This window comes from Phocoena phocoena, chromosome 6, assembly GCF_963924675.1.
Source record: "Phocoena phocoena chromosome 6, mPhoPho1.1, whole genome shotgun sequence".
NCBI lineage: Eukaryota > Metazoa > Chordata > Mammalia > Artiodactyla > Phocoenidae > Phocoena > Phocoena phocoena.
In genome coordinates, this window is record NC_089224.1 from 85068030 (window position 1) to 85093882 (window position 25853).

General features: G+C 40.7%; 1 protein-coding gene across 2 annotated transcripts; it reads left to right on the plus strand.

Annotated features, from left to right (window-relative positions):
• Positions 1-226: 226 nt before the first annotated feature.
• RNF20 (ring finger protein 20) lies at positions 227-25298 on the plus strand. Of its 2 annotated transcripts, none has more exons than XM_065879665.1 (20): positions 227-278; positions 1377-1531; positions 6688-6855; positions 6962-7109; positions 7262-7444; positions 11194-11312; positions 13765-13911; positions 14086-14163; positions 14351-14470; positions 15809-15988; positions 16948-17083; positions 17407-17528; positions 17666-18036; positions 19266-19383; positions 20194-20343; positions 21899-22111; positions 22663-22788; positions 22956-23096; positions 23844-23945; positions 24199-25298. In XM_065879665.1, the coding sequence occupies exons 2-20, from the start codon at positions 1403-1405 to the stop codon at positions 24373-24375; spliced, it is 2928 nt and encodes a 975-aa protein (XP_065735737.1). In that variant the 5' UTR covers positions 227-278; positions 1377-1402; the 3' UTR covers positions 24376-25298. The 2 variants fall into 2 exon arrangements, with proteins under 2 accessions (XP_065735737.1, XP_065735738.1); XM_065879666.1 differs by having other exon boundaries at positions 274-332.
• Positions 25299-25853: the final 555 nt, after the last annotated feature.

Genomic DNA, 25853 nt, shown 5'->3' on the forward strand with positions numbered 1-25853 from the left:
CACCCTCTCCGGCGTCAGCGAGGCCTCGGGACACCTGGGGATCTGAGCTGCCGCCGGGTCCCCAAGCGTTGCTAAAGAGACGGCGCTTACTTCTGTGCCGGGGCGCCCTGGAAGTGCGTCACTTCCGCCCGGTTGGGTCTTGTGGTCCACTGTGCCAGGTTGAAGCGACTTCCTCTTTCCTTTCCCTTCTTCCTCTCCCTGGCCCCGCCTCCCGGAAGTCTCACTTGGTCTTCGCTTGCGGGTAAGGGGTGAGAGGTGGGAGTGCTACGCGGACCTTGGTGAATAACTGCCCAGAGTTCTGCTCCCGGGCGGCGCAAGTTGGAAGAACTCAGGTTAGATCTCTGACAACGGTGGGAGGGACTCTGCAGGCAACGGGATCTCCGCCCTCTCCCGCTCCCAGGCCTCCCTCTCCGGGGCCTGCAGTTGGCCCATCCGAAGGCTGGGGTCCTTGGCCCCTCTCGAGTAGGATTGAGGCCCTTGTCCTGCTCCTCTCTCTCCAGGCGAGGTCCCACTCAGGTTGCTGCCACCGATACCCGTCTCCTGGAGCTTGAATTGGAAGCAGAGTAATTCTGATGGAAGTAGTAAAGTGCTTTAGCATCTATTCCGCCTCCTATGAGCTCCGAAACCTTGGGAGGCAAGCAAGGCAGACAATATCTGTTCTCTTGCATTGTGCATATAGAGAACTCACTCTTCCAAGGCAGCATGGCTCCCTAAAAGTTAGAACTGGGATTCACACCCAGGTCTAGCTTCCACAGGGTTGCACAAATTCGTGGGGAGAGCGTTTGGAAATAGAGAAGAAACTGCAAATATATAAAGGAGAGCTAGCATTTCTGAGTGCATACTTCATGCTAGGCATTATGCAGAATTCTTTCTGTACTTACTTATTCCTTATAAGGAGCATAGGAAGCTTATATTGTTGTTATTTCTGGTTTAGGAACTTGAGGCTCAGAGATGATAAATGACTTGTCCAGTATTAATAATTTAGTAGACATCTCCCAGGTCTCTTTCAGCTCTCTGATTCTCCCAACACTATAGAATTAACTTCTTTTCTAATCAAACTGAACTTTTCAGATGTTGACATTTCAGGAAATGAGATTCCTGAAATTTTTCTTGGTCTCTTCACCCTTTGCCCATTGGCTTATTTCTTAGCAGCATCCTATTTAGAAATTTGTAGTTCCGTAAATTCAGCTGTGACTCTTACTCCACAATTTTTCTCTTTCCAAGAGAAACTTAAGGATCATGTTGCTGAGTGTGGAATTGATGGATCCAGGTTAAAGGACTGGCCAGAAAAACTGCTAGTTTTTACATCACAGGTGGACCCTCTTTAGTTCTCTTTGCAAAACTTACCTAAGTTTCTGTCTTTTTTTTCTCTCCAGGAAAACAGCTATCATCTTGTGCCAAGATGTCAGGAATTGGAAATAAAAGAGCAGCTGGAGAGGCTGGCACATCTGTGCCTCCGGAGAAGAAGACAGCTGTTGAAGACTCAGGGACCACGGTGGAAACAATTAAGCTCGGGAGTGTCTCTTCAACGGTATGTGGAAACAATGCTGTGAGAGTGTGTTTTTCTTCTGTCCGTGGCCGCCTGAAAGTAATAATTTACGGAAGCCTTCTGGAGTAAGGGAAATTGATTTGAAAAGAAGAGGGAAATAAAACAGCCAGAAGTAGATGAAATGATGCATTGCTCATTTCTGAAGAAGAAATATATTGACATTTGATCTTTATTTTTAAAGGTATGTTTATATTCTCTGAAGATTCTGGTCCCTGATACAGCATTGAGGTATTTAGCATTATAGGTATTTAGTGAGGGAGTTATACACTGATTTTTCATTCATTGAAAACTTAGGTGCCAGGTACTAAGAAGCAATGTAGCAAAATCACCGAGAGAGTGTCTTCTTATTCACTGGGTTTTTGAGAGGATGAAATGAAAGAGTTCCTGCTAAGGAATATTACCTTTAACATGGTAATGTACTATTAATAGTTTTTATTGGGCTAGACATTGTGGCTATAATGGTGAATAAAATAGATATTGTCCTTGCTGTTATGGAGTTTGCAGTTTTATTAGACTGTTATACACCAACAGCTTATAGTAATGTTATATGTCCATTAGACATCAGAAGCTCACTATAATAGGTCAGGAGTCTGTATTTTGGAGCTCAGCCATGGTGATATGGTGTAAAAATACTTCACATTTGTATAGCCTACAAAACCACATCTACTCTTTGAAATTGAGGATCAGAGAGAATAATAGGAACATTCAGAGTAAATTGTTGATAAGTATCATTTCTGAAGTTGTCTGGGGTTCATCAGCCTCCTGTTGCCAGGAGGTGATTTTTGTCTTGGCACTGTCTCATGTCATGCATCCCAAGGACATTTATTCATTCAATAATAAATATTTGCTGAGAATCTGTTATTTGCCAGACACTGTGCTTTACCCTAAGGACAGCCCCTGGACTTCAGCTTGTAGGTTGGCACTGAGAAGGGAACAGACTGTCATAATAGAGTGGGAAACGTGCTCTTCACAGGGATAACCACATGTGCTAAGGGAAGCACTGAACACACGTCCCATTTTGGACTTTATCCAGAAGGCCATGAGGAGCTACTGGAAGGTTTTAAGCAGGGGAGTAACATGCTCTGACTTAGGTTTGGAGAATAGACTGTAGGGGAGCAAGGCTTGTAAGCAGGAGTTCAGTTAGCAAAATTGTTTCCTCATTCCTTCTCCCTCTCCTCCCTCCCACTCTCCCTCTCTAAGGGTGGGAAGCTGGTGCATGTATCCACTGATCCCTGCCCCAGTTGGTTGAAGGTTGCCCTTGAAGGCAATAACTCCTCCTTTGCACTTTGAGGTTGCTGTAGTAAACAAACTGAGATTGTGGAGCAAAAAACTTTGAGACTGCAAGGTATGCTTGAAGTGGGACACTGGTAGGGTGACTGGAGCTGTCCACCAGAGGTGTGCTGAAGTCTGGAAGGCTGACAGATCGTGGCATGGGGCGCAAAAGTGTCTGCTACGTGTAGGAGGCTGTTGCCGTAATCTTGAGGGATCACAGTGGCTTGGGCCACTGTGGAGGTAGTGTCGACAAGATTTGCTTGTGGATTGGGTGAAGTATATGAGAGAAAGGAGGCACGATGACCCCAGGATTTTGGAAGTATGCAGTTTTCACTAACTGAGCTAGGGAAGGGTATGAGAGGAGCAGATTTCTGGGAGCTGTGGGGGATGAATCATGAGTTTGAAACTGGACATATAAGTTTGAGGTATTTATTAGACCTATGAGTGGATAGGTAGTTGGATGAGGTGATCTGCAGTCTGTGGAGAGATCTGGGCTAAAGCTGTACATTTGATAATCATTATTTTTTTAAATGGTATTTAAATCCATGAGACTATAGGCTCTCCCATAAGGAATGAGCATAGATAAAGAAGTCTGAGAACAGGGCCCTGGAGCACTGCAACCCTTCACGTCAAGGAGATGAGAAGAGACTAATTGAAGAGGGACCATTGAAGTAGGAGGAGAATAAGAGAGAGTGGGGTCCCGGAAGTCAAAAGAAGAAAGTGTTTCAGGAAGAGGTTGATCAGGTGCTCCTGATGGGTTGAGCAAGGGGAGGACTGAGACTTAGATTTAGCCTTAGAAATTTCACTGGAGGCTTGACAAAAACCGTGTTGGTGGAGTGGTGGCAATGGCAGCCTGACTGCAGTGAACTTAAGAGAATAAGAGAGGAGGGAAAAGAGGGCAGAGATGTTGCTTTGGAGGAGTATTGATGTAAAGTAGAACCAAGAAAATGGGGCCTTAGCCAGAGGGAAATGTGGGGTTGAGGGGAGGTTTTCTTAATTTGTTTTTTAAAGTAGGAGATATTACAGCATTTTTATTTATTGATGAAATGATTTGCTAGAGAGGGTAAAGTTGATGATGTAGCAGAAAAAGAAGACAGTTACTGGTGTGATGTCCTTGAATAGAAGAAAGAATGTAATACGATGCACAAGTGGGAGAATGGGCCTTAACTAGGAGAGGGATGGTTTATCGACAAGAAGGAGGGCAAGGGATGTGGGTTCAGATGTAAGCAGGGCAGTAGTGAGGGTTGTGGGAGATGGAGGTGGACATGCTCTTCTGATTGCTTCTGTTTTTTTTCAGTGAAATCAGAAGCAAGACTCATCTGAGAGTGAGGATGGGGGAGGAAGTTTTGGAGGTGCGAAGAGACAGGAGAAGGTAGGAAGTAGTCACCTTGAAGAGAGAACGGACTAGAGAGAGGGAGTAGGGCTGCTGGGCAGCACTGAGGACCTACCTGAGTCTGTGAGCATGAGTTTAAAGTGAGACCAGTCAGCATGGTGCTTTATTTTTTCTAGTCACATTTAGCTTCATGGATGTAGGTGGAGAGTTGGATGTTACCAGGATCGGGGTTTTCAGCAGGCAAATAGGGAGCAAGGGAGGAGAAGGTTATAAAACAGTGTGACTGGTCATGGAATTTAAGTTTGATAAGGAAGTGAGGAAGTGAGAGGAGTGAAAGACATAGGTACAGGACGAAGGTATAGGACCAATGGATTGTATAATAGATCCTGGAGGAGTTGAAGAATTGTTGGAGTTGATAAACTAGAGAGAGTGAGCTGGAAAAACAGGTGGTAACTGTAGAGAATGGGTTGTTTGAAATTGAGTTTATAGAGAACATCCAGGTACAGCTAAGACCACGAATAGGAATAACTGGGAGTTTGGTGACTGAGGGAGGTAAAGGACAAGATCATTGGAGGAGAGGAGGTCAGGATATAGGATCTGAGATACAGGAACGATCATCTATATGGGAATTGAAATCAGTAAGAAGTACAACATGAGTAGTATTGGAGAGAGTGATGACAAGCCAGGTGCTAAATCTTCAGGAAATGTGGGGAAGTGACCTGGGCATTTATAGGTGAGTGCAGCAAGGCAGGGTGGCAGGTGGTCCAGACCAATGGCATGAGCTGCAAAGCTAGGAGGTTTTAGGGAGCAAAGTGGATAATGGCTTAGTGGCATTGGAGGGCAAGGAGGACACCCACCTGCCTCCAGGCACAGGGCTTCAAAGCATGTGGGAGAGAAACAGCCATCACTGGAGAAGCCTGCAGGGAAACAGTGTTCTTATCCAGGTTTCAGGTGGAGCAAAGAAGGGGAAGGTGATGCTCAGAAAAGAGGTTAAACATATAGTTTATTAATAGTATTCATAAACTGGTACAGTTGGGAAGCTGTTGACTGTTTTGGTGTATCGAGACTGTTTAACCAAATGGAAGAGAGGAAAGTAAAAGTGAAACGAGAAATTCGTGCTCTAATAAACGGTTCTTACTTTAAAATATTCATTAATTTCTCAGTAAAGTAAAAATGTAATCATTTCGACATGCTGTTTCTTTGTCTGAAGTTCTCCCTCCCTCCCCCCCCACCCCCCATCCCCCCACCAGCTTTTCTTAGAGAGAGGTTAAAGATACTGAGAGGGGTACACAATTACTGATGGAGTGACGTTTTTGCAGAAACAGGAGAGAATGGGATCCTCAGCACAAGTTGAGGTTTTAAGAATATGGGCATAAGTTGGTAAGTTGTGTGGATGGGTTTAGAAGATAGGAAATTGAAGAACTTTCCATCTGATGGTTTCTGTTTTCTCTTTAAAACGGAGGCCAAGTCACCTGCTTAGTGTGATGTGAGAGGAGTGCCTCAGTGTAGAAAAGGAGCTAGATCACTTGATCCAGAAAGAAACATTTCCGGACAAATGATAAGATCTGCTCAGGTTAGAATTCATTTTATAAAGGCACCAGTCTCCCTGGTTAAATGACCTTATCTAGAAGTCTCAGCATACTGGGTATAGGAATGGAATAGTCTAATACGTGGATTAATTCAGATTGGGGTTTGTTCACAGAGGTAGAATAAAAAGATTAAAGGCAGAGAACTTGAGGAGCCTGATAGGCAGGAGTTTGAAGGAATGTATTATAGGGTATAGTCAAGGTATGGAAGATAGTGGAGACAGAGGAGAAAGGAGAAAATTCAAAATTTTGGAGATCCAGATGAAGACTGGTATATTGAGATAAGAGCATGAGCTATCTGGAAAGATGGTTTTATTCAGAGAATGGAAAGTTGGAATTTAAGATTTCAGATGTGACACAGTTCCAGATAATGACAAAAGTCTAGGATGTGGCTTTTGAAATGTCTGGCTGAAGCACAGTGAAGGAAGTAATCATTGGAGTTAAGGAATTCAAAATGCTGACAGTGTAGATACTAGAGGATTGGATGGTTTGTCCACACAGGTACATGTCCACATGTATATTGAAGTCACCAGATGTGTTGACGGGGACTGGGATACAGAAGGACCTGGTTGTCAAAGTCTTGAATAAATGACGGGCAGTGGTTAGGAGATAGCTGATTGATTGGGGAAGAGGGTGATCTAGCTGGATGGTGGAGCCTCACAGTAGCAGTATTTTGTGGATGTACATGTGACTAGAACAGTGAGCTGGGTGAAGTCAAGGTTCTAGTGTATATGTGTGTGTCATTCTTTCCTCCCATCATCACAGACCTTTACCTTTATTTATTTCTTCTGCTTCTACTTCTTATCCCATTATTTGCTGTAAGATTTTATTAATAAATATCCTTTTTCATAGGAACTAAGTAATGCACATATTAGCCCCTGTTGAGTTTAACCACTGATTTGTCTAATTTCTTTATGGAGATTAATAAGACTGGTTTCCTGGGGCAGGAGGAGTTAGACATTCGAACACTGCAAGCCAAAAATCGCAAACTGGCAGAAATGCTGGATCAACGGCAAGCCATTGAAGATGAGCTCCGTGAGCACATTGAAAAACTGGAACGAAGACAGGCCACCGATGATGCCTCACTATTGATCGTCAACCGGTACTGGAGTCAGGTAGCTAGCTTGTTTTTATCTGAGCATTGTAGTTCTCCTTAGCAGACTCTTTATTTCCAAAGTTGTTTCCTTTTGTATTTTCGTAACTGTACCTTCCCTCCTCCAGTTTGATGAAAACATCCGTATCATCCTTAAACGTTATGATCTGGAGCAGGGTTTGGGAGACCTACTCACAGAAAGAAAAGCCCTTGTTGTGCCTGAGCCGGAACCAGACTCTGATAGCAATCAGGAGCGGAAAGATGACCGAGAGAGAGGTGAGTGTTGGTGGCGGATTTGCCACTTCATGCTTTCTGGCTGTTTGAAGTAGAGCTTCGCTTTGAGGCTCTCCATTTGAGGGGAAAAAATAGATTTTGATATTTCCAGTTTTATAACATTAGGGGCTTCTTTTTTCCCCCTGTGTCCTCAGGGGAAGGGCAAGAGCCAGCTTTCTCTTTCCTTGCTACTTTGGCCAGCAGTTCCAGTGAAGAGATGGAATCTCAGCTGCAGGAGCGCGTGGAGTCCTCCCGCCGAGCTGTGTCGCAGATTGTGACTGTCTATGATAAACTGCAAGAAAAAGTGGAGCTCTTATCACGGAAGCTGAACAGTGGAGGTGAGGCAAAAACCAGGAGACTGGAAGCAGAGGGGGAGAAATAGGAACTCACCTTTGTATGCTAGTTTGTAGTTTTCAGACTTACATATTTATTTTTAATTAAATTTCTTGGAGTCAGTTTTAATATGTCCTTGTTTTTTGTTTTTCTGTTATCTCTAATATTTCCAAAAAAAGTTGACTCAGGCTTTAGAATTGTTAGATTTTAGTGTTTAAAAAGATAAAACAAAATATTATAGGGATGGAAAAGTGTCTATTTGAAATAAAAGTATTATTTTATGTTAACTAATTAGATTTAATGCAAAAATTTATATTTGTTCAGTGTAGTTAAGTATTTGTGTAGTTATGTTGCATCTTCTTTTTTGAATTTATTTATTTTTGGCTGTGTTGGGTCTTCGTTGCTGCGCGTGGGCTTTCTCTAGTTGTGGCGAGCGGAGGCTACTCTTCATCGCAGTACACGGCCTTCTCATTGCGGTGGCTTCACTTGTTGCAGAGCACAAGCTCTGGATGCACGGGCTTTAGTAGTTGTGGCACGCAGGCTCAGTAGTTGTGATGCGTGGGCTCTAGAGTGCAGGCTCAGTTGTTGTGGTACACGGGCTTAGTTACTCCGTGGCACGTGGGATCTTGCCGGAACAGGGCTTGAACCCGCGTCCCCTGCATTGGCAGGTGGATTCTTTTTGGTACGCGGGCCTCTCACTGCTGTGGCCTCTCCTGTTGCAGAGCGCAGGCTCAGCGGCCATGGCTCACGGGCCCAGCCGCTCCGTGGCATGTGGGATCCTCCCAGACCGGGGCACGAACCCATGTCCCCTGCATCGGTAGGCGGACTCTCAACCATTGCGCCACCAGGGAAGCCCCAGGTTGCATCTTCTTAAGTGCCCTGATTTCATGCTTTAAATAATAATCCTGGTCTAGTTGTAATATATTAATTTCTCTGATTGTCATTAAGATGTTTAACCTTTCATTTCTGAAAGAAATATGTCAAATGCGATGGAGGTTGAACCATTGGATGGGAAAATAAGAATTTTCTTACTCTGTAGTTTTGTTTTTTAAGATACTTGGGCTAAATTATCAATAGAATTAAAAGAAGAGGCATATTAAAGACCTGTGAATATTTTGTGGGCAAAGGTTTCCTTTGCTTTTCCAATAGGGTGTTTGTGTATTTCTGTATTTTATTATTTGGATAACAGATACTTGTTTTAAGATATACAAATCAGAAATCACATAAAGTACACTACACAAGTCCTTCCATCTTACTTTCCAAAGACAGCCATTGTAAACAATATTATTCATGTCCTCCCAGACTTTTGTGTTCATATATTACATCTACTTGTGTGTTCCCAGCTCAGCTGTGTCTCTTGGTGCAGTGCCTTGCCTCACTCTTCCTTGTTTCTCCATTTTCTAGCACTGTTTCTGGTGTCTAGTGGGTGCTTACATAATGGTGAATGAATGGCTATAAATCTTCCCTGTCACCTAATGTAAACTGAGCTGTATGTTACTCCTTTCTCCCTTGGCTCCACTTGAATAGTTAGAAGGTATTATTAAACATTAGTAATATGCCACACGGATATACCATATGCATTATGATTTATACAGTATGCATGGTGTACCAGATAATATGCTATATGCAGAGGCTATGTCGTTATGAAACTTGATTTTATAAATGAATATCAAGTAAAGGAATTGCTGTATTTAAAAAGGAACTAAAATGAGTAACACATTAAACAGTACTTTAAAATTATTCTTTTTTTTTTTTTTTTTTTTTTTTTTTTTGTGGTACACGGGCCTCTCACTGTTGTGGCCTCTCCCGTTACGGAGCACAGGCTCCGGACGCGCAGGCTCAGCGGCCATGGCTCACGGGCCCAGCCGCTCCGCGGCATGTGGGATCTTCCCGGACCGGGGCACGAACCCGTGTCTCCTGCATCGGCAGGTGGACTCTCAACCACTGCGCCACTGGGGAAGCCCTAAAATTATTCTTTTTGATGGCATGCATTTTAAGGTAGGATTTGAGTTAAAAAATAAAAACATTCATTACAAGTTACAAACTGCTAAGCTGCTATTTATAACATAAAAGGCAATTGCCATTGATAAGCTGAACGTTCTAAGAGATAAAAGGTGTATAAAGTATGAATTGTAGCATCAACTGTAACTTTTGGCGGTTCATTTTTTTCCTCATGTTTATTTGGTCCTTGATTCAAAAGAATTACATTTATGAGCTTGTTTATTAATTCACTAAATATTTATTGAGCTCTTATTGTATTCTGGGCCTTATTCTCAATATTTTAAGATATTAAGAGGACTAAAATTCAGCCCCTAGTTCTTAGCTTGGGTTATGAATCAGAATCATTTTGAGAGTTTTCGGAGCATACTCTTTTTTGGCCCTGCCCATGTTTATTCTTATTTAGTAGGTATAAGATGGGTCCTAGGTATCTAATTTTAGAGGTTCCACAAGTGATTCTGATGGGTAATGTTGGTTGAAAACCATAAAAGCCACCGCATGGCCAACCTGTATTGTTTCTAAGAGTGGTGCCAATTTTACTTCCTGATAACTGTCTCTAGGGGCAGTATATAACCCGAGAGTATGTGGTTTCATTTACTAACATTTGGATTTCAGCTACAGTGTCTGTGACTGATTTTAAACATACTAATTTGGTATGGTAAGTTCTGTAGATTTACTACCTTCTTTGTAAATAACACTGCATACTTTGGTTTTTTTTATTTGTTTGTTTTTGTTTTGTTTTTTTAACATCTTTATTGGAGTATAATTGCTTTACAGTGGTGTGTTAGTTTCTGCTTTATAAAAAAGTGAATCAGTTATACATATACATATGTCCCCATATCTCTTCCCTCTTGCGTCTCCCTCCCTCCCTCCCTATCCCACCCCTCTAGGTGGTCACAAAGCACCAAGCTGATCTCCGTGTGCTATGCGGCTGCTTCCCACTAGCTATCTCTTTTACATTTGGTAGTGTATATATGTCCATGCCACTCTCTCACTCTTTACAAGCTTACCCTTCCCCCTCCCCATATCCTCAAGTCCATTCTCTAGTAGGTCTGTGTCTTTATTCCCGTCTTGCCCCTAGGTTCTTCATGACCATTTTTTTATTTTTCACACTTTGGTTTTTGAGCCTCAGGAGTGCCTCTGGCATAGTATACCAGAATATGATAAGTAATTCTATGCTCTTGTCTTTATTCTTCATGATTTTATAGGTGCTCATTTGAACAAGGAAATTACTGCTCCCTGCCCTGCCTTCCCTTCTTTCCCAACAGAGAGATGCTTCACGTTGGTGTTAGTGAATAATAGGAATTTGTGACAGCCTTAGAAAATAGAATTTTATTGCTATTAAGTCTGACATTGATTAGAGATACTTCTGTCTTGTCTACAATTCTAAAATGCAGGTTTTTTTGGTGATTGTGCCTTATCTGAATAAAGTTATAGGACCTCTCCTTTTCTTTTCTCAAGGCATTTTAATTTTATAGAAAGGGATGGGCGTTACGTGACCTTGCCTCTGTGTCTACCTCTACAGAAGCACAAAGTTGACTAATTTCCTTAAGCAAGTGCTTTAACGAAGGACTAAGTCCTCTACGCAAGCCTGGGTTCTTAATATGTCATGTGAAGATAATAAAAACCAGCCTACTTCTTGAAATTTTCAGGAAAATAAAGTGAGATAGCACGTTAATGCTTTGGTGGGATACACAGTTGTAAAATCTGACACTATAGATGCTAACTAAACTAAAGTACAGTTCTTCTCCCTCAGATAATCTGATAGTGGAGGAAGCAGTGCAGGAGCTGAATTCCTTCCTTGCACAAGAGGACATGAGGCTACAAGAATTGACAGACCTCCTTCAGGAGAAGCATTGCACCATGTCTCAGGAGGTACTTGACCAGAAAGGAGATGGCAGTTTCCAGTGGCCTGTGGCAGACATTGACTCAGAATACTAAGTGCTTCAAACATCATCTTACTCTAGAAAGCCTGTTTTTATACTGAAGAGCATGCAGGGCAGGTTAAAGCAACCACCTCTGAGAAATCAAAATCCGAGTAAAGGTTAAGGGAAGGAAATAATTGAACGTTTCTCCTTGACTCTGCCTCTGTTTAAGTGGACATTTTGGGATCTTAGTTTTTAGGAAGAATTACCATCATGGAGATTTGCAAAACAACACACCAAACCCCCAAATATTAAATTACTCCAAATATAAAAGACCATGTACAGTGTTACTGAGGAATAGGTTGGTAGAAATTTATCTGAGAATGGAGCAGTAGGAAATACTGCATTTATGATGACCTATGAACTTGAGGAATGTGGGTTTTCAATCCAAACTTGGCCACACATAGTGCCACGACCAAACTATGTCAAGATTTGGGTGTTTGTTTATTGTATAAAATGATTGAGACAATGTGGTGATAAGCCTTCTGCTGAAATTTGACCTACCTTAGCTTGGCCACCCAACTCTTACACTTATTGGTAAGTTAATAGTTAACCATTTACTTAGTGCGTAGCACTTAAGTACTTTACAAATATTATCTCTCATGGTCAAATAACTCTCATTTTACTGCTAAGGAAACAAATTCAAAGAAACTGATGACTGGTCTGAGGGCACACAGCCAGAAAGTGATTGAACTGTGATTTGGATGTAGGTCTGTTCAACTTCAAAGCCTATGTTCTTCATTATGTCCTCTTTCCTAAACTCCAGTGCCGGGGCTTCCCTCATGGCGCAGTGGTTGAGAGTCCACCTGCTGATGCAGGGGACAGGGGTTCATGCCCCGGTCCAGGAAGATCCCACATGTCGCGGAGCAGCTGGGCCCGTGAGCCATGGCTGCTGAGCCTGCGTGTCCGGAGCCTGTGCTCCGCAACGGGAGAGGCCACAACAGTGAGAGGCCCGCGTACCACACACACAAAAAAAAACTCCAGTGCCAAGGTGCATGCTGGGCTGGTTGCCTGGGAATCATTTGGGAAGTTTATTAATACTTCTCATCAACCTTCAAAGGGGTTAGAGTATAGTGGTGCTTATAAAGAAATTGGAGTGTAGTAAAAAAATCAGTATAACTTTCTGTCATGTTTTAAGGCATAAGCTAGGTGCTACCAAGATGAAAAGGTCTTCCTTTACCAGCCCTTTCCCAAATCTCATTTAGCATTACTAAGTTGGAGAGACATATTGCTCTGCTCAGCTGAGCTGATATCCAAGACGGCTCTCATGGCTGGTTGTTTTTTTTTGTTTTGTTTTCTCTTGTTTTTTGGGGTTTTTTTGGCCATGGCACATGGCTTGTGGGATCTCAGTTCCTTGACCAGGGATTGAACCTGGGCCATGGCAGTAAAAGCACTGAATCCTAACCACTGGACCACTAGGGAACTCCCGACTCATGGGTGGCTGTTGACGCTGCCTGTCAGCTAAGAGCTCATCTTAGTTGTCCACTGGAGTGTCGCCTCTCCAACATGGATGTTTCAGGGTAGTTGGACTTCTTACATGGCAGCTGACTTCTTCCAGAGAATGAGTGTTTCAAGAATATCAGGCAGAACCTGCATGGCCTTTCAGACATAGCCTTGAAGTTATGTAGCATCATTTCCACTGGGTCACCAAAGTTGACCCAGATTTAAGAGGAGGGGACAGTGACCTCACCTTTTGTTGGGAGGACTGTCAAAGTATTTGGGGGCCATATTTTAAAACCAACACAAAAGATATGTGTAGATTAATGTGGGCATGTAACAGTTTTATAATTAAAGTATTAAATAGCATTAGCTGTGTACATCTCCTAAATAAGCAGAGAACAACTTAGATTTTTGTATCTTTATAGCATCTGATTCTAGATTGCCCTGGGCTCAGCTTGAAAAAGAGAATGGAAGTTTTCCTTCCATTCTCTTTGGATTATCATTTGTTGGAATATGGGAAGGGAAAGTAGAGGGTAAAGATAGCTGTCTTTTCTAAATAAATATTTGAATTTTTATCTCCTAAAATATTTGTCTGGTAAAATCAAGGATGTTATCTTTTGTCTCTTAAAAAACATATTTTCTGATGGGTTTGTGGTCTATATAGGGAAATGGTGCTTCTCAGAGGTAGAAAAATTATTGAATCTTAAGTAGTCTTTTCTTTGTGAGAGTTCTTATAGACTTGTACAGTTTTCATAATTGTGACTTACCCAAACTGTTAAACCTGTGATTTCAGTTTTATACTCATGTGTTGGGAAGAGGGTGAAATAGCTTTTACTTAAACCTTTTCTTTAATGACACATAAGCAAGGGTTAATTTTGTGGGATTTGGGATATAAGGCATTCCTTTTCTAACCTGGTCTTTTTTTTGCTGTATTTTTCTGAACACCTGTGTTTGGGATGTAGTTCGCCAAGTTGCAGAGTAAAGTGGAGACAGCTGAGTCACGAGTATCTGTCCTGGAGTCCATGATTGATGACCTGCAGTGGGATATTGACAAAATTCGAAAGAGGGAACAGCGACTCAATCGACACTTAGTAGAAGTCCTAGAACGGGCAAGTGCTGTTTTATTCATAGTTTGAAGACTAGAATCATTTTAAGGAGTCTACTCAGAAAGGATGAACTTGGGTAGTAGTACTTGAAGAAAAAATGGACTTCTTTGAAAGTACTTTGGTTATCAGACTAAACTTTTAGGGCCTCTCACTAAAGAATCTTTGTCTTCTCCATAGGTGAATTCAAAAGGTTATAAAGTATACGGTGCAGGGAGCAGTCTCTATGGCGGCACAATCACTATCAATGCCCGGAAGGTAAAATCACGACTCCCCGAGGGTTTGTTTCTTTGACCTGGTGTCAGGAATTGTGTTAGGTATTGTGTTAGTGACAATGTGGGGTTTTGCTAGAAGAGTCGATCAGTGGAGCTGGAAGCTTAGGAATGGGAATGATTTAGAAATTCCTTTTCTTTACTCTCATTTTGCTATTTCCTCCTTTTCCCAGTTTGAGGAAATGAACGCAGAACTTGAGGAGAACAAAGAGTTGGCTCAGAACCGTCACTGTGAGCTGGAGAAACTTCGGCAAGACTTTGAGGAGGTCACTACGCAAAATGAAAAGCTGAAGGTAGGAGACACAACTCTGAGGGGCAGTAAAATGAAACTTTTTGCTGATAACTCACATATGTGTTATGAACCGTCATAATTTATTACGGAAAAGAAAAGTGTAAGTTTTGTTGCTATATCCATTTATTTAGTTATATATATACTTAATATTGGTACCCTGCCTTTTCTGAAAAGGATTTAAAGCAACCTACAAAAATACATTGGCTGAATCAAAGTGCACTAACTTAAGAATTGTTGAGAAAAAATGAGGAGTAGGGTGAACTAGGGTGAGGATCCAAAGTGGGTTTTAAAAATGGGGCTTGTATACAAGATACATGCAAGAAGCATGTAGCTACAGTACGTAGGCCACTCCCATGTCAGTAACTGCCAAATGTGGGCCACAGAAGTTGCTTCTGCAGCTTCTAACTGCCAAAACAGAGAAAGAAACATGGTCAGTGATCCTGTTGGTTTTCAAACCTGCCCATTAGAATTTTCTCTCCCTGGTTCTTGGGGAGAAGAAAGTAGATTCCGAAAGTCTTCCCACCCCTCTTTCAGTCACAACCACCTATCTTTTATAATTTTATTTGTTTCTAGGTAAATATATGAATAAAGATGTTTGAACTGAAAAAAAAAAGAACAAAAACAACCTGAGTTGAATCAGTTGATGTGTTTGGGTAATTAAAGTAAACAGTTACTTAGGAGAAGCATAAGTTGTTTTTTTTTTTTTTTTTTTTGTGGTACGCGGGCCTCTCACTGTTGTGGCCTCTCCCGTTGCGGAGCACAGGCTCCGGACGCGCAGGCTCAGAGGCCATGGCTCATGGGCCCAGCCGCTCTGCGGCATGTGGGATCTTCCCGGACCGCGGCACGAACCTGTGTCCCCTGCATCGGCAGGCGGACTCTCAACCACTGCGCCACCAGGGAAGCCCCATAAGTATTTTTGATACAATACCAAAAATTTTTTTCTCTGTGACTGTCAATAAAAAGAACAAGTTAGTGGCTAGGGTCCTCAACTATGTTCTTAAAATAAGTATCCTGACAAATTTCGTAGTGCTCTTCTCTGTCCCTAGATCTGACAGATTTCATAGGGCTTTTCTAGTGTCCTTGGATCTAGGTTGACACATAATGTAAAACATGTATGAATTAAAACAATCGTTGGGTGGAAGAATACAGGTACCAGGTACCACCTCTTGGACAGTCTAATTTAAGTTAGGATAGATTTTATTGTAACTAGAGGAATAGGTAGATAGATTTCATAAAGTTTGTCTCAGTTGCACAAGACGTCAGAGAGTTTAAGATTTTATTTCCAGGCTAGCATCCTAGATTCTGCTTCTGACTTTTCTTTTCTTTGGGCCCTCCTAAGGTGGAATTACGGAGTGCTGTGGAGGAAGTGGTCAAGGAGACTCCAGAATATCGCTGCATGCAGTCACAGTTCTCTGTCCTGTACAACGAGAGCCTGCAGTTGAAAGCCCACTTGGATGAGGCTCGGACCCTACTTCATGGCACCAGGGGTACCCACCAACGCCAAGTTGAGCTCATTGAGGTAACAGCCTAGCTTTGTCTTCTGTATATAAGCTTCCTCCCTCATAAATTTTATAATTTTACTCTCTTCTGCTCAATCTTTTATTCATTCAGAAAACATTTATGGAGTGGCTGTAGGTCTTTACTCTGCTAGATGGTGGGCATCCTGCCATCAGAGATCTTAGAGTCTAGTGGGGAGAACAGTATCCAGTAGAATGCAGTGTGTTGCAATAGAGTATATCCAAAAGGTACAGTGATAAAGGAGACAGAACATCTGATTTGACTGTGGAGCCGTCCTGATTCCACTTGCCAAAGTGCAGTATGACTCTTAAGGATAAATACAAGTTTACTCGTAGATAAAAATAGGAGAAGGGCATTCCCAGCAGTGAGAACAGCAGATGTAAAAAAAATAGTTTAGTATGGCTGGAGTCTTATGTACATTGGGGAGAATAGTGTATAGAAGCTGTATCACTGCTTACAAGCCATTATATCATATAATGGCATATGTAAATAATTTTTTTAAGGCAGAAACTTTCATTCATGTGTTCACTTCTGTATTTTCCATTGCCTTTAAGGTTATGTTTATAGTAGTTTGTCTTTTACTGTGTGTCTGCCAAAGAGCTGAGTATATCTTACTTTACTGTTTATATACTGTTTTCTTCTTTAGTTCTCCAACCAGATTGTAATATTCTCAGTTAGGAACCATTTCCTGTATTTCTTGAGTCTCCTGCTAGTTCTCAGATCAGTGTTTTGTAGCTGTCTGGTGCTCATTAAGTATTGATTGAATTGGAACTTTTCAGAGTAATCCCTCCTTTCTTGATGTTTTCTCTTTTTCTCCTTAGATCCTTATAGATCAAGGATCTATATACGTAGATAAGGATCTTGATCCTTATAGATCAAATTTAGGAAACAATAATAGAATATGATGACATGTCCACATTTTGATAAGAATTTTTGATTGGTTCCTTTTTCTGTGTGTAGCGAGATGAGGTTAGTCTTCATAAGAAGCTGAGGACCGAAGTGATCCAGCTAGAAGATACACTGGCCCAGGTCCGCAAGGAGTATGAAATGCTGAGGATAGAATTTGAGCAGACCCTTGCTGCCAATGAACAAGCAGGTACAGTTACTCTGGCTCCACCCTGTAGTTCGTCTGCTACACATGCATTCCTTGAAAGACACAGCGTGGTCACCAGGGTTTGTTATGGAGCTCAGAAGTCCTAAAGAACCTTAATTCAAATCCTGTCATTCATTTTGGTTTACAGCCTGGGTGCTTGTTTTTTAACTCAGATTGGCCAGTTTTGTTTTCATCTTCTGAGAAGGAATCTTCCTTTTGTCAATTCTCCCTGTTTCTCAGAGGTCCCTCATGTGTTCTACACTTTCTCTCCTTGTGCCTTTGCCCTTGTCACACTTCTTTCTGACATTGCTATTGCTGTATTTAAGGCCCCATAAACCGGGAGATGCGCCACCTCATCAGTAGCCTCCAGAATCACAATCACCAGCTGAAAGGGGAGGTCCTAAGGTATAAGCGGAAACTGAGAGAAGCCCAGTCTGACCTGAACAAGGTAACCAGGAGGAGGAGAATAAGTATTATTTTCTGTTAAGTTTGCAAAGCTGTCTTGGGGTGAGGAGAGTGGTGTGGTCACCACTAAGTGACCACTAAGTAAGTGTGGGTGCTGCTTTCCTTTCTCTGCCCTCCCAGACACGGCTGCGCAGTGGAAGTGCCCTCTTGCAGTCTCAGTCCAGTACTGAGGACCCTAAGGACGAGCCTGCAGAGCTAAAACAAGATCCTGAGGACTTGTCTGCCCAGTCCACCGCATCGAAGGCATCTCAGGAGGAAGTCAACGAAATTAAGTCCAAACGCGATGAGGAAGAGCGAGAACGAGAAAGGAGGGAGAAAGAGAGGGAGCGAGAAAGAGAGCGGGAGAAGGAAAAGGAGAGAGAACGAGAGAAACAGAAACTAAAAGAGTCAGAAAAAGAGAGAGATTCTGCTAAGGATAAAGAGAAAGGGAAACATGATGATGGAAGGAAGAAGGAAGCAGAAATTATCAAACAATTGAAGATTGAACTCAAGTAAGAGCAATGTTTAGAGTAACTGTTTCTGACTCAAAAGCTAAGGTTAGGACATCGTGCATGAAATGTTTGAATGATGGCATGGCTTATTCAATAATTGTAATGTATCAGGTGTAACTAAATGTACAATTAATGTACAATTCTTGATCAAGTGTACGACTTCAGTGGCCTGCGTAGCTATTGTATACTCTGGTTCAGTGATCAGGTCTCAATAAACCCCATTGTTGTAGCCTTATTCTTCATGAATCCAAATTAAGGAAAAGGATGTCATGATTGAGGTAACACTCATGAGAATTATTGGAAGTAAATACTGCTGTTTACTAGATTTGGGCAAATTGTTGGCATGAATTATAATTTAAATTATAGTAGGTAGAATATGTATCGCTATAACTTGAACAGTATTGATCTCTTTGCCTGGCAGTTAAGTAGTCTGTGTGTATATCAGATCATTTTAAGAGATTTCTAGGAGGTTTACTCCTACAGGCATTGAGACAGACCTTTAAGTCAAGAAACACTGCCGTAATCTCACATATCGCCGCTTCTCATCCTGCTCAGCCGTACCTTTTCTGATAGAACCGGTTCCTTCTTGCTCCCCATTGGTCATGGTAGAGTGTTTATTGATGTTTGGATTTAAGGGACTACTGTGCTCAAAACATTTGAACTTCTTTGGTATATAAAAGGATAGTTAAGAGGTTTGAAAATTTAGTAAGATAAAGTTTTAGCCTTTAGCCGATGGTTAATCACTCAGTTGTCAAATCTAGGATTAGCAGTATATTTTAAACTTAGAATTTTCTCCCTTTTTTTCTCTCTTCCTCTTGCTCTCTTTAAGGCAATTTTTTTTCCCTCCAAGTGTGGTATCAGAATTATTTGGGTGACTTACTTAAAATACATTCCTGGACTCCATCCCAGACCTACAGAGTCTCAGTTTCTAAGAGTGGCACCCCAGAACTTTGCCTATTTAACAAGTGCCATAAGTGTTTATTTTAGAACTATGTTGGAGAACTTGGTCTGACGGGAGAAATGAGTCTTTTATACAAACTTACTTTTCTATACTTTCTGAGTGTATCCAGAAATCTCTTGATAGTCTGTGCAAAAGTTTTGTCTTTTAGATGTGTTATGTAAAGTGTAAAATAGAACTGTTGTAAAATATTTTGCATAATTCAAAATTCCCCTCTCTGATGCCCTTTGTTTTCTCATTACACCATTCCCCTCTACCACCCTCATCATAGGAAGGCACAGGAGAGCCAAAAGGAGATGAAACTATTGCTAGATATGTACCGCTCTGCCCCAAAGGAACAGAGAGACAAGGTTCAGCTAATGGCAGCTGAAAAGAAGTCTAAGGGAGAGGTAATCTAATCTGCCATTACCTGTCATTCTGGTCAAAATCTTCCATTTGTGGGATTTTCCTTCACACTTCTGAAGGCTGTAGTTTCTTTAAAGTTAGCATTTAAGACTTAGCAACATTTTCTTCCCTTTCAAAGACCATCTAATATAAAGACTTCCAGATTTTCCACTAGGTGGTAAGGTATATCAGAATTACGGGGAATAGGAGTAACCTTTTCAAACTTTTTGTTCCCCTTTGTGCCATATAAATCATCGTCATACTGATTTTCTTTTTCTGGTTACTTTTGGGAAGAATGCCTTGTTCTTTTAAAATTGGGAGCCTAGGAAAAAAAAGGGTGAGGACTATTCTAAAGAAAAGTACATTTGCGCTCCTCAAAAATGCCGCTTGCAGGGCTTCCCTGGTGGCACAGTGGTTGAGAGTCCGCCTGCTGATGCAGGGGACACGGGTTTGTGCCCCGGTCCGGGAAGATCCCACATGCCATGGAGTGGCTGGGCCCATGAGCCATGGCCGCTGAGCCTGTGCGTCCGGAGCCTGTGCTCCGCAAAGGGAGAGGCCACAGCAGTGAGAGGCCTGCGTACCGCAAAAAGAGAAAAAAAAAATGCCACTTGCAGAAGCGTGTGACGTTGGAATGGAGTGATGTTAAAGCAGGGTTGTGATGTGGTGCACTAGTGTATCATTTGTCTCCTTCCATAATCCTATAAAGGTTCTTTTGGTGTTATGGGCCCTCCATCTGTGCACAGTATTAATTGATTTTTGAAATTGTATTATAGCTTTTTTGTTTTTCTTTTCGTGTGATTTCTTTCCTCCTATAGTTGGAAGATTTAAGGCAAAGACTCAAAGATCTGGAGGATAAGGAGAAAAAAGAGAACAAGAAAATGGCTGACGAAGATGCCCTGAGGAAGATCCGGGCAGTAGAGGAGCAGATAGAATACCTGCAGAAGAAGCTGGCCATGGCCAAGCAGGTGGGCATACTTTCTTTATTTAATGAGCTTTTTAAGTAAATTTTACTTGATAAGTAAGTTATTGACAGCGAAATTTGCCCTGTCATTCCAGTCTTTTTTTTTTGGTTAATATTTTTTTCTCCTATATGTTTGTTTTTACACTGAAGTCTCTCATCCTTCAGTTACTTTGTTTTGTGTATTTGTGAGGAAGGAAATTTACTTCTATTTTCAAATGGATAGACAGTTATTCAAAAACTGTTTCTTGAGGGATGTATCGTTTCTCTGCTGATCTGCAATCAGGGGATGTAATGAATATAAAATTTTATAAAAAGATATAAAATTTTATACACATTATGATTATAAATACATGAAACCAAGAAAAACATGTTCCCCAAATAGGTTACAAATAAATAACCAGTATGTCAACTGTAGTGGTTTCTGGATCATAGAACTATAGAGACTTGTCCCCTTCTCATAAGGAACATATATTTCTTTATTTTTAAGTCCCAATGGATTTTATTAACTTTTGATAATAAAGATACCAAAAATGGTTGGAAAAACCATATAGGTACATAAATAAACCAAAGTACACATGGGTATTTAATATGTGCAAAAGATATAGTTTTAAATCAGCAAGAAAAAGGAAGATGATTAAATGTGGTGGGCAAAAACAAAATAATTTTGGAAAAAAGTTGGAGATATATTTGAACACTCTACACTAAGATAATTTCCAAATGGAACATATATATAATGTTAAAGAAATCCATAAAAGAACCAGAAGAAAACAGATACATTTCTTTTTAAATTTTAAGTGGAGAAGACCTTTCTAACTATTAGTAAAAGTCTAAAAAGTATGAAAGATAAGATTGATAATTTTGACTTATAAAAAAGACCACACAAAACTTCTTCTACACGGCAGCAAAGCAAAAGGGTAAATGAGAAACCTGGAAAAAATATTTCTAACTCTTATCATGAAAGGGCTTATCTTTCTAATATATATTAAAAAATCCCCAAAAAATGATAGGGAAGAAAACTCAAAAGCCCAATAGAAGAACAGATGAAAGATATTAATAATTCATAGAAAAACAAATGGCTCTTAAACATATGAAAAGATGCTCTGTAATTTATAATAAGACAAATGTAAATTAAAACTAGTTTTACGTTCAGTTTTTCACCTATCAGATTGTTATGAAACAGATGTTTTCAGAGTTGAAAAGTCTGTAGATTCAAGTCAGTATTATAATTGTGGAAAAGTATGAGAAAATGTGAGGTTTTATGATAGAAATTTTCTTAACCAACTCCTACTTGATCAGTTTGCTAGATTATGGTGTGTATAATTTTAGTCTGCTTCAGCTGACCTCAAATACGGACCAATTAATGAGCATCAGACCAACAATCAATGCCAATGGCTTCAGATTCCTAGGGCTAACCTAGTGACAAAACTAAGCTTCTTAAAACTGTCTTCTCTGTCACTAGGTTATTTCCATAACAACAGTAGGAAAGTTTAGTTTCCTGTGTGCATTTCTTTGGAGTTAGAAGATTCCATTAAAATGAAGGTTCTTCTTCCTTATTTTAGGAGGAAGAAGCTCTCCTCTCTGAGATGGACGTCACAGGCCAGGCCTTTGAAGACATGCAGGAGCAAAATATCCGTTTGATGCAGCAGTTGAGGGAGAAGGATGATGCAAATTTCAAGCTCATGTCAGAACGTATCAAGTCCAATCAGATCCATAAGCTGCTGAAAGAAGAGAAGGAGGAGCTGGCAGACCAGGTTTTGACTCTGAAGACTCAGGTAACTAGAATGAAAAAAGTTTTCCAGAATCCTGTTGAAATAGGGTGCTTTCTACACGAAGATACAAGTAAAAAAAAAATGATTATTGTGGCATTTTTTGTAATAGGAAAAACTCCCCAAAACTAATGTACATGATTTGGGTGCCGGGAAATAAATTACACATCCCTACAGAGGAGCACAGTGCAGCTGTTTAAACAAAAGTGGATCTGCTAATAAGGAAGAGTGTTTAAATATATCATTGAGGGATTCATCTGTTTATCCCTTCTGTGTTAAAAATGTGTATGTCTTTGTGTGCACGTGCTGTGTATCTTAAAAATTTCTGTAAGGCTGCATGAGAAGCTGTAAGAGTGGTTACCTGATTACTTCTGGACGTTGGGATGAGAGAATTACCATAGTCTTGCATGTAATTTGAAAGGTTCATGGATAAAATCAGTAATAGTTCGAGTTTTCTAACAGATTCTCTTTTGTGGGCCTGTGGATTAACAGAGCCTATTCAATTTTTTGTGTTTTTCCTTCCTGCTTGTGTTAAAATGTGATTTTCTTTTTCTAAGGTTGATGCCCAGTTACAGGTAGTGAGGAAACTGGAAGAGAAGGAGCATCTGTTACAAAGCAACATTGGCACAGGGGAGAAGGAGCTGGGTCTTAGGACCCAAGCCTTAGAGATGAATAAACGCAAGGTATGATCGATTACTCTGTGGTCTAAAGTGACAGTTAGTCTTCAGAGGAACAAATAAGTTTAACACTGATAAAATTACAGGTTCACTTTATTCCTTGGGCGTGGTAACGTTTTGTCTCACTGGAAATAAGTGGTGATAAGATAATGTTGTTCATACATCCCTCATAGGCAATGGAGGCAGCCCAGCTTGCAGATGACCTCAAAGCACAGTTGGAGTTGGCTCAGAAGAAGCTACATGATTTTCAGGATGAGATTGTGGAGAACAGCGTCACCAAAGAAAAAGATATGTTCAATTTCAAACGGGCCCAGGTCAGTTGTTTTTTCTTCACTTTTTGCCTTTTAGGTATTTTCTGAGCTCTAAGATGACCTATGTTACAAAAGAGTCATTGGTCTGTCGTATCAATGTGTCATTTCCTATTTAACTGTAAGTTCCTTGAGTGAAGAGATGGAGTCTGTTTTCTTCACTGAAAGCTATCCCCAAAGCCTATCGTGGTGCCTGCCACCTAATGGGCATGAAATAAATATTTATTTATTTAAATGAATGAGTTAGTGAAATCGTAAAGAAGTAGCAGCAAAAAAAAACACTAGAGAATTTTAAAGTTCTTCTTTAAATTCTTCTACAATTTTTTCTATTTTTTGCATGCCAACTGTTCCTCATGCTGCCTTTCTATAGTTATCTATAAGTCTGTAAATTCTGATCCAATCTATCTTCAGCCTAAAAACTAATTGCCTTAAAATAAGGTGGCCTATCAAGTTTTCATCTTTTTTTCTTTTTTTAAAATTTAATCCCTCTAAACTTAGACTGGAGTTTCGCAGAACTGAACTGACAGTAGTTAGATGCAACTGAAGTTTGGTGATATGATTGTGGTTGCCTGTTCCGAAAAAAAAGAAAATAGCTTGTCATTTGCAATTCTCTACATTCCTAAAATATAGTTAGGCATGAAAGGACAGAAAGTCCTTTCTTTCTGCAACAGAAAGTTCAGGTTGGAGCAATTAATTTTTCTCAAAAATGACAGATCTGGGGGAGTGTGTAATGGGTATGCTATCCCACCACAGGAGGACATCTCTAGACTTCGAAGGAAGCTGGAGACCACAAAGAAACCAGACAATGTACCCAAATGTGATGAGATTCTGATGGAGGAGATTAAGGATTACAAGGTTAGAAAAACTGCCTCAGTGATTTGTGTGTGTTTTTTTGTTTTGGCCTACAGTGGCCTACTAACAGATTAGGATAATAAATACTGAACCTCTTTACTTGAAGGTAACAGAGAATGCTTTATTATGTGTGTGTGGTGGGGGCGTGCGGTGCTATTACTGTCTTAGTGCTTAATGGATTTTTTGCTTATATATAAGAGCCATTTGGGTCCTAAACCTTTATGGTTGCTCTGACTGTGATTTCTTTTTTTTCTAGGCACGCCTGACCTGTCCATGTTGCAACATGCGTAAAAAGGATGCTGTACTTACCAAGTGTTTTCATGTTTTCTGCTTTGAGTGTGTGAAGACCCGCTATGACACCCGCCAGCGCAAATGTCCCAAGTGTAATGCTGCTTTTGGTGCCAATGATTTCCATCGCATCTACATTGGTTGATCCAAGCCAAGAGAAGAAGAGGGGCAGGCTGGACAGGCACTTAGTCAATAACCACCAAACCTCTACCTCTTCTCTCCTTGACTGTCACCCACAGGGCAGTTTGTCCGTCAACTCCCTTTCCTTCACAGACCTTACGTCCGGGTTCTCCTCACTAATTCCTAGGTGACTTCGGGAGGAAAGGACTGGTAATGCAAGTCTTGGGTTTTAGAATGAATTAGAAACAACTTTTATTTGTCTTCCCTACCAGCTTTGTGTATTTCCTGCCTTTAGACTTTTCAACATCTTCAGGCTTTTACTGTATAATCTTGGATTGTCCATTCCTCCTGAAGAAGTCAAATTGGTATTTTTGACACAGAGAAAGAAACAAGAGTAGAGACACATGGCTACTTGCAGTGGGCGGTGATCTTTTAGAAATAAGCTGTCTGCAGGCATAAACAGTACTTGATTTGGGCAGTAAACTTTTTGTAAACTTGGATTATAAAATGGTATCATCATGCTACTTATTCCTGGATAGTTTGAAGCCTTAATGAAATTTATGTCCAGGATGATTCAATCCATTTCCTGTTCACTAGCTAAGTAATTTGTTAAGGTCAGCTGACCTTGTTACAGTTACTTAAGTTTTGAATGTTCTACTCATTGATGCCTTTAAATTTCTCGAGGCCAGAATAATTTCAAATTCTATAGCCCCTTTTATCTTATAATGAAATCAAGATTGGAGAGGATGGGGCACGGGGCTGCGATGGTGAAGAGATCTTCTGGGTACCCTGGGGTCTCGACACAGGGAGGCCTTGGTGAACTATGAATTACTCTCATATGCCTCTCCACAGGGGTTGTTGTCACTCCTGTTTTCCAGAAGATTCTCTGTAATGTTTCTGTAGGACTTTATACTCCACAAGCTTCAATTAAAGCAGGATTCAGTTTGCTTTTGTGTTCATGTTTTCCTTTGAAATTTTTCTATTTGTCAATATTAGTTGATTTTATACCTGCTGTTTTAGAATTGAATTCTCTTGAACAGAAATAATCAACTTAGATTAAGGGGCTAGCTCTGTTTAAAGTATTTATTTCTCTGATTAATTGAAGCACTTTTCTCCCAGTTGTTTTATTGAATCTGTTCTGTGGAGTGATTATGCCTAAAATATAATGGTTTATTTGACTATTTAGTTCTCTCTCATAGTTCGCTATGGGGGTAAGAGATTGTGATTTGTTTTCCAGAGGGTATCAGACTGCCTGGCACTTTAGTTTTAGAGTTCTTGAGGTATAAGATTTATAGTAACCAGAAAACCAGAGGTTTTCTATATCTCTGGTAAGGGGTTGTGTAAAATGGATCCCTTCTTGATCACTACCTGTCCTAGAAGAATGGGTTAGGACAAATTGCGTGTCCTTTTATGGTCACTACCTGTAATTAGAAGGACTTGCGATGGGTTCTACAGAGTCATGTGGAATGGGTTAATAAATGAGTCTAACTGAGAAACCTTACA

Coding starts and splice junctions, on each gene's coding strand:
- RNF20 (XM_065879665.1), top strand. CDS start 1,403: ATGTCAGGAATTGGAAATAAAAGAGCAGCTGGAGAGGCTGGCACATCT. Junction 17,529..17,665: donor CCCAGTCTGACCTGAACAAG/GTAACCAGGAGG, acceptor CTGCCCTCCCAG/ACACGGCTGCGCAGTGGAAG. Junction 22,789..22,955: donor TAGAGATGAATAAACGCAAG/GTATGATCGATT, acceptor CATCCCTCATAG/GCAATGGAGGCAGCCCAGCT.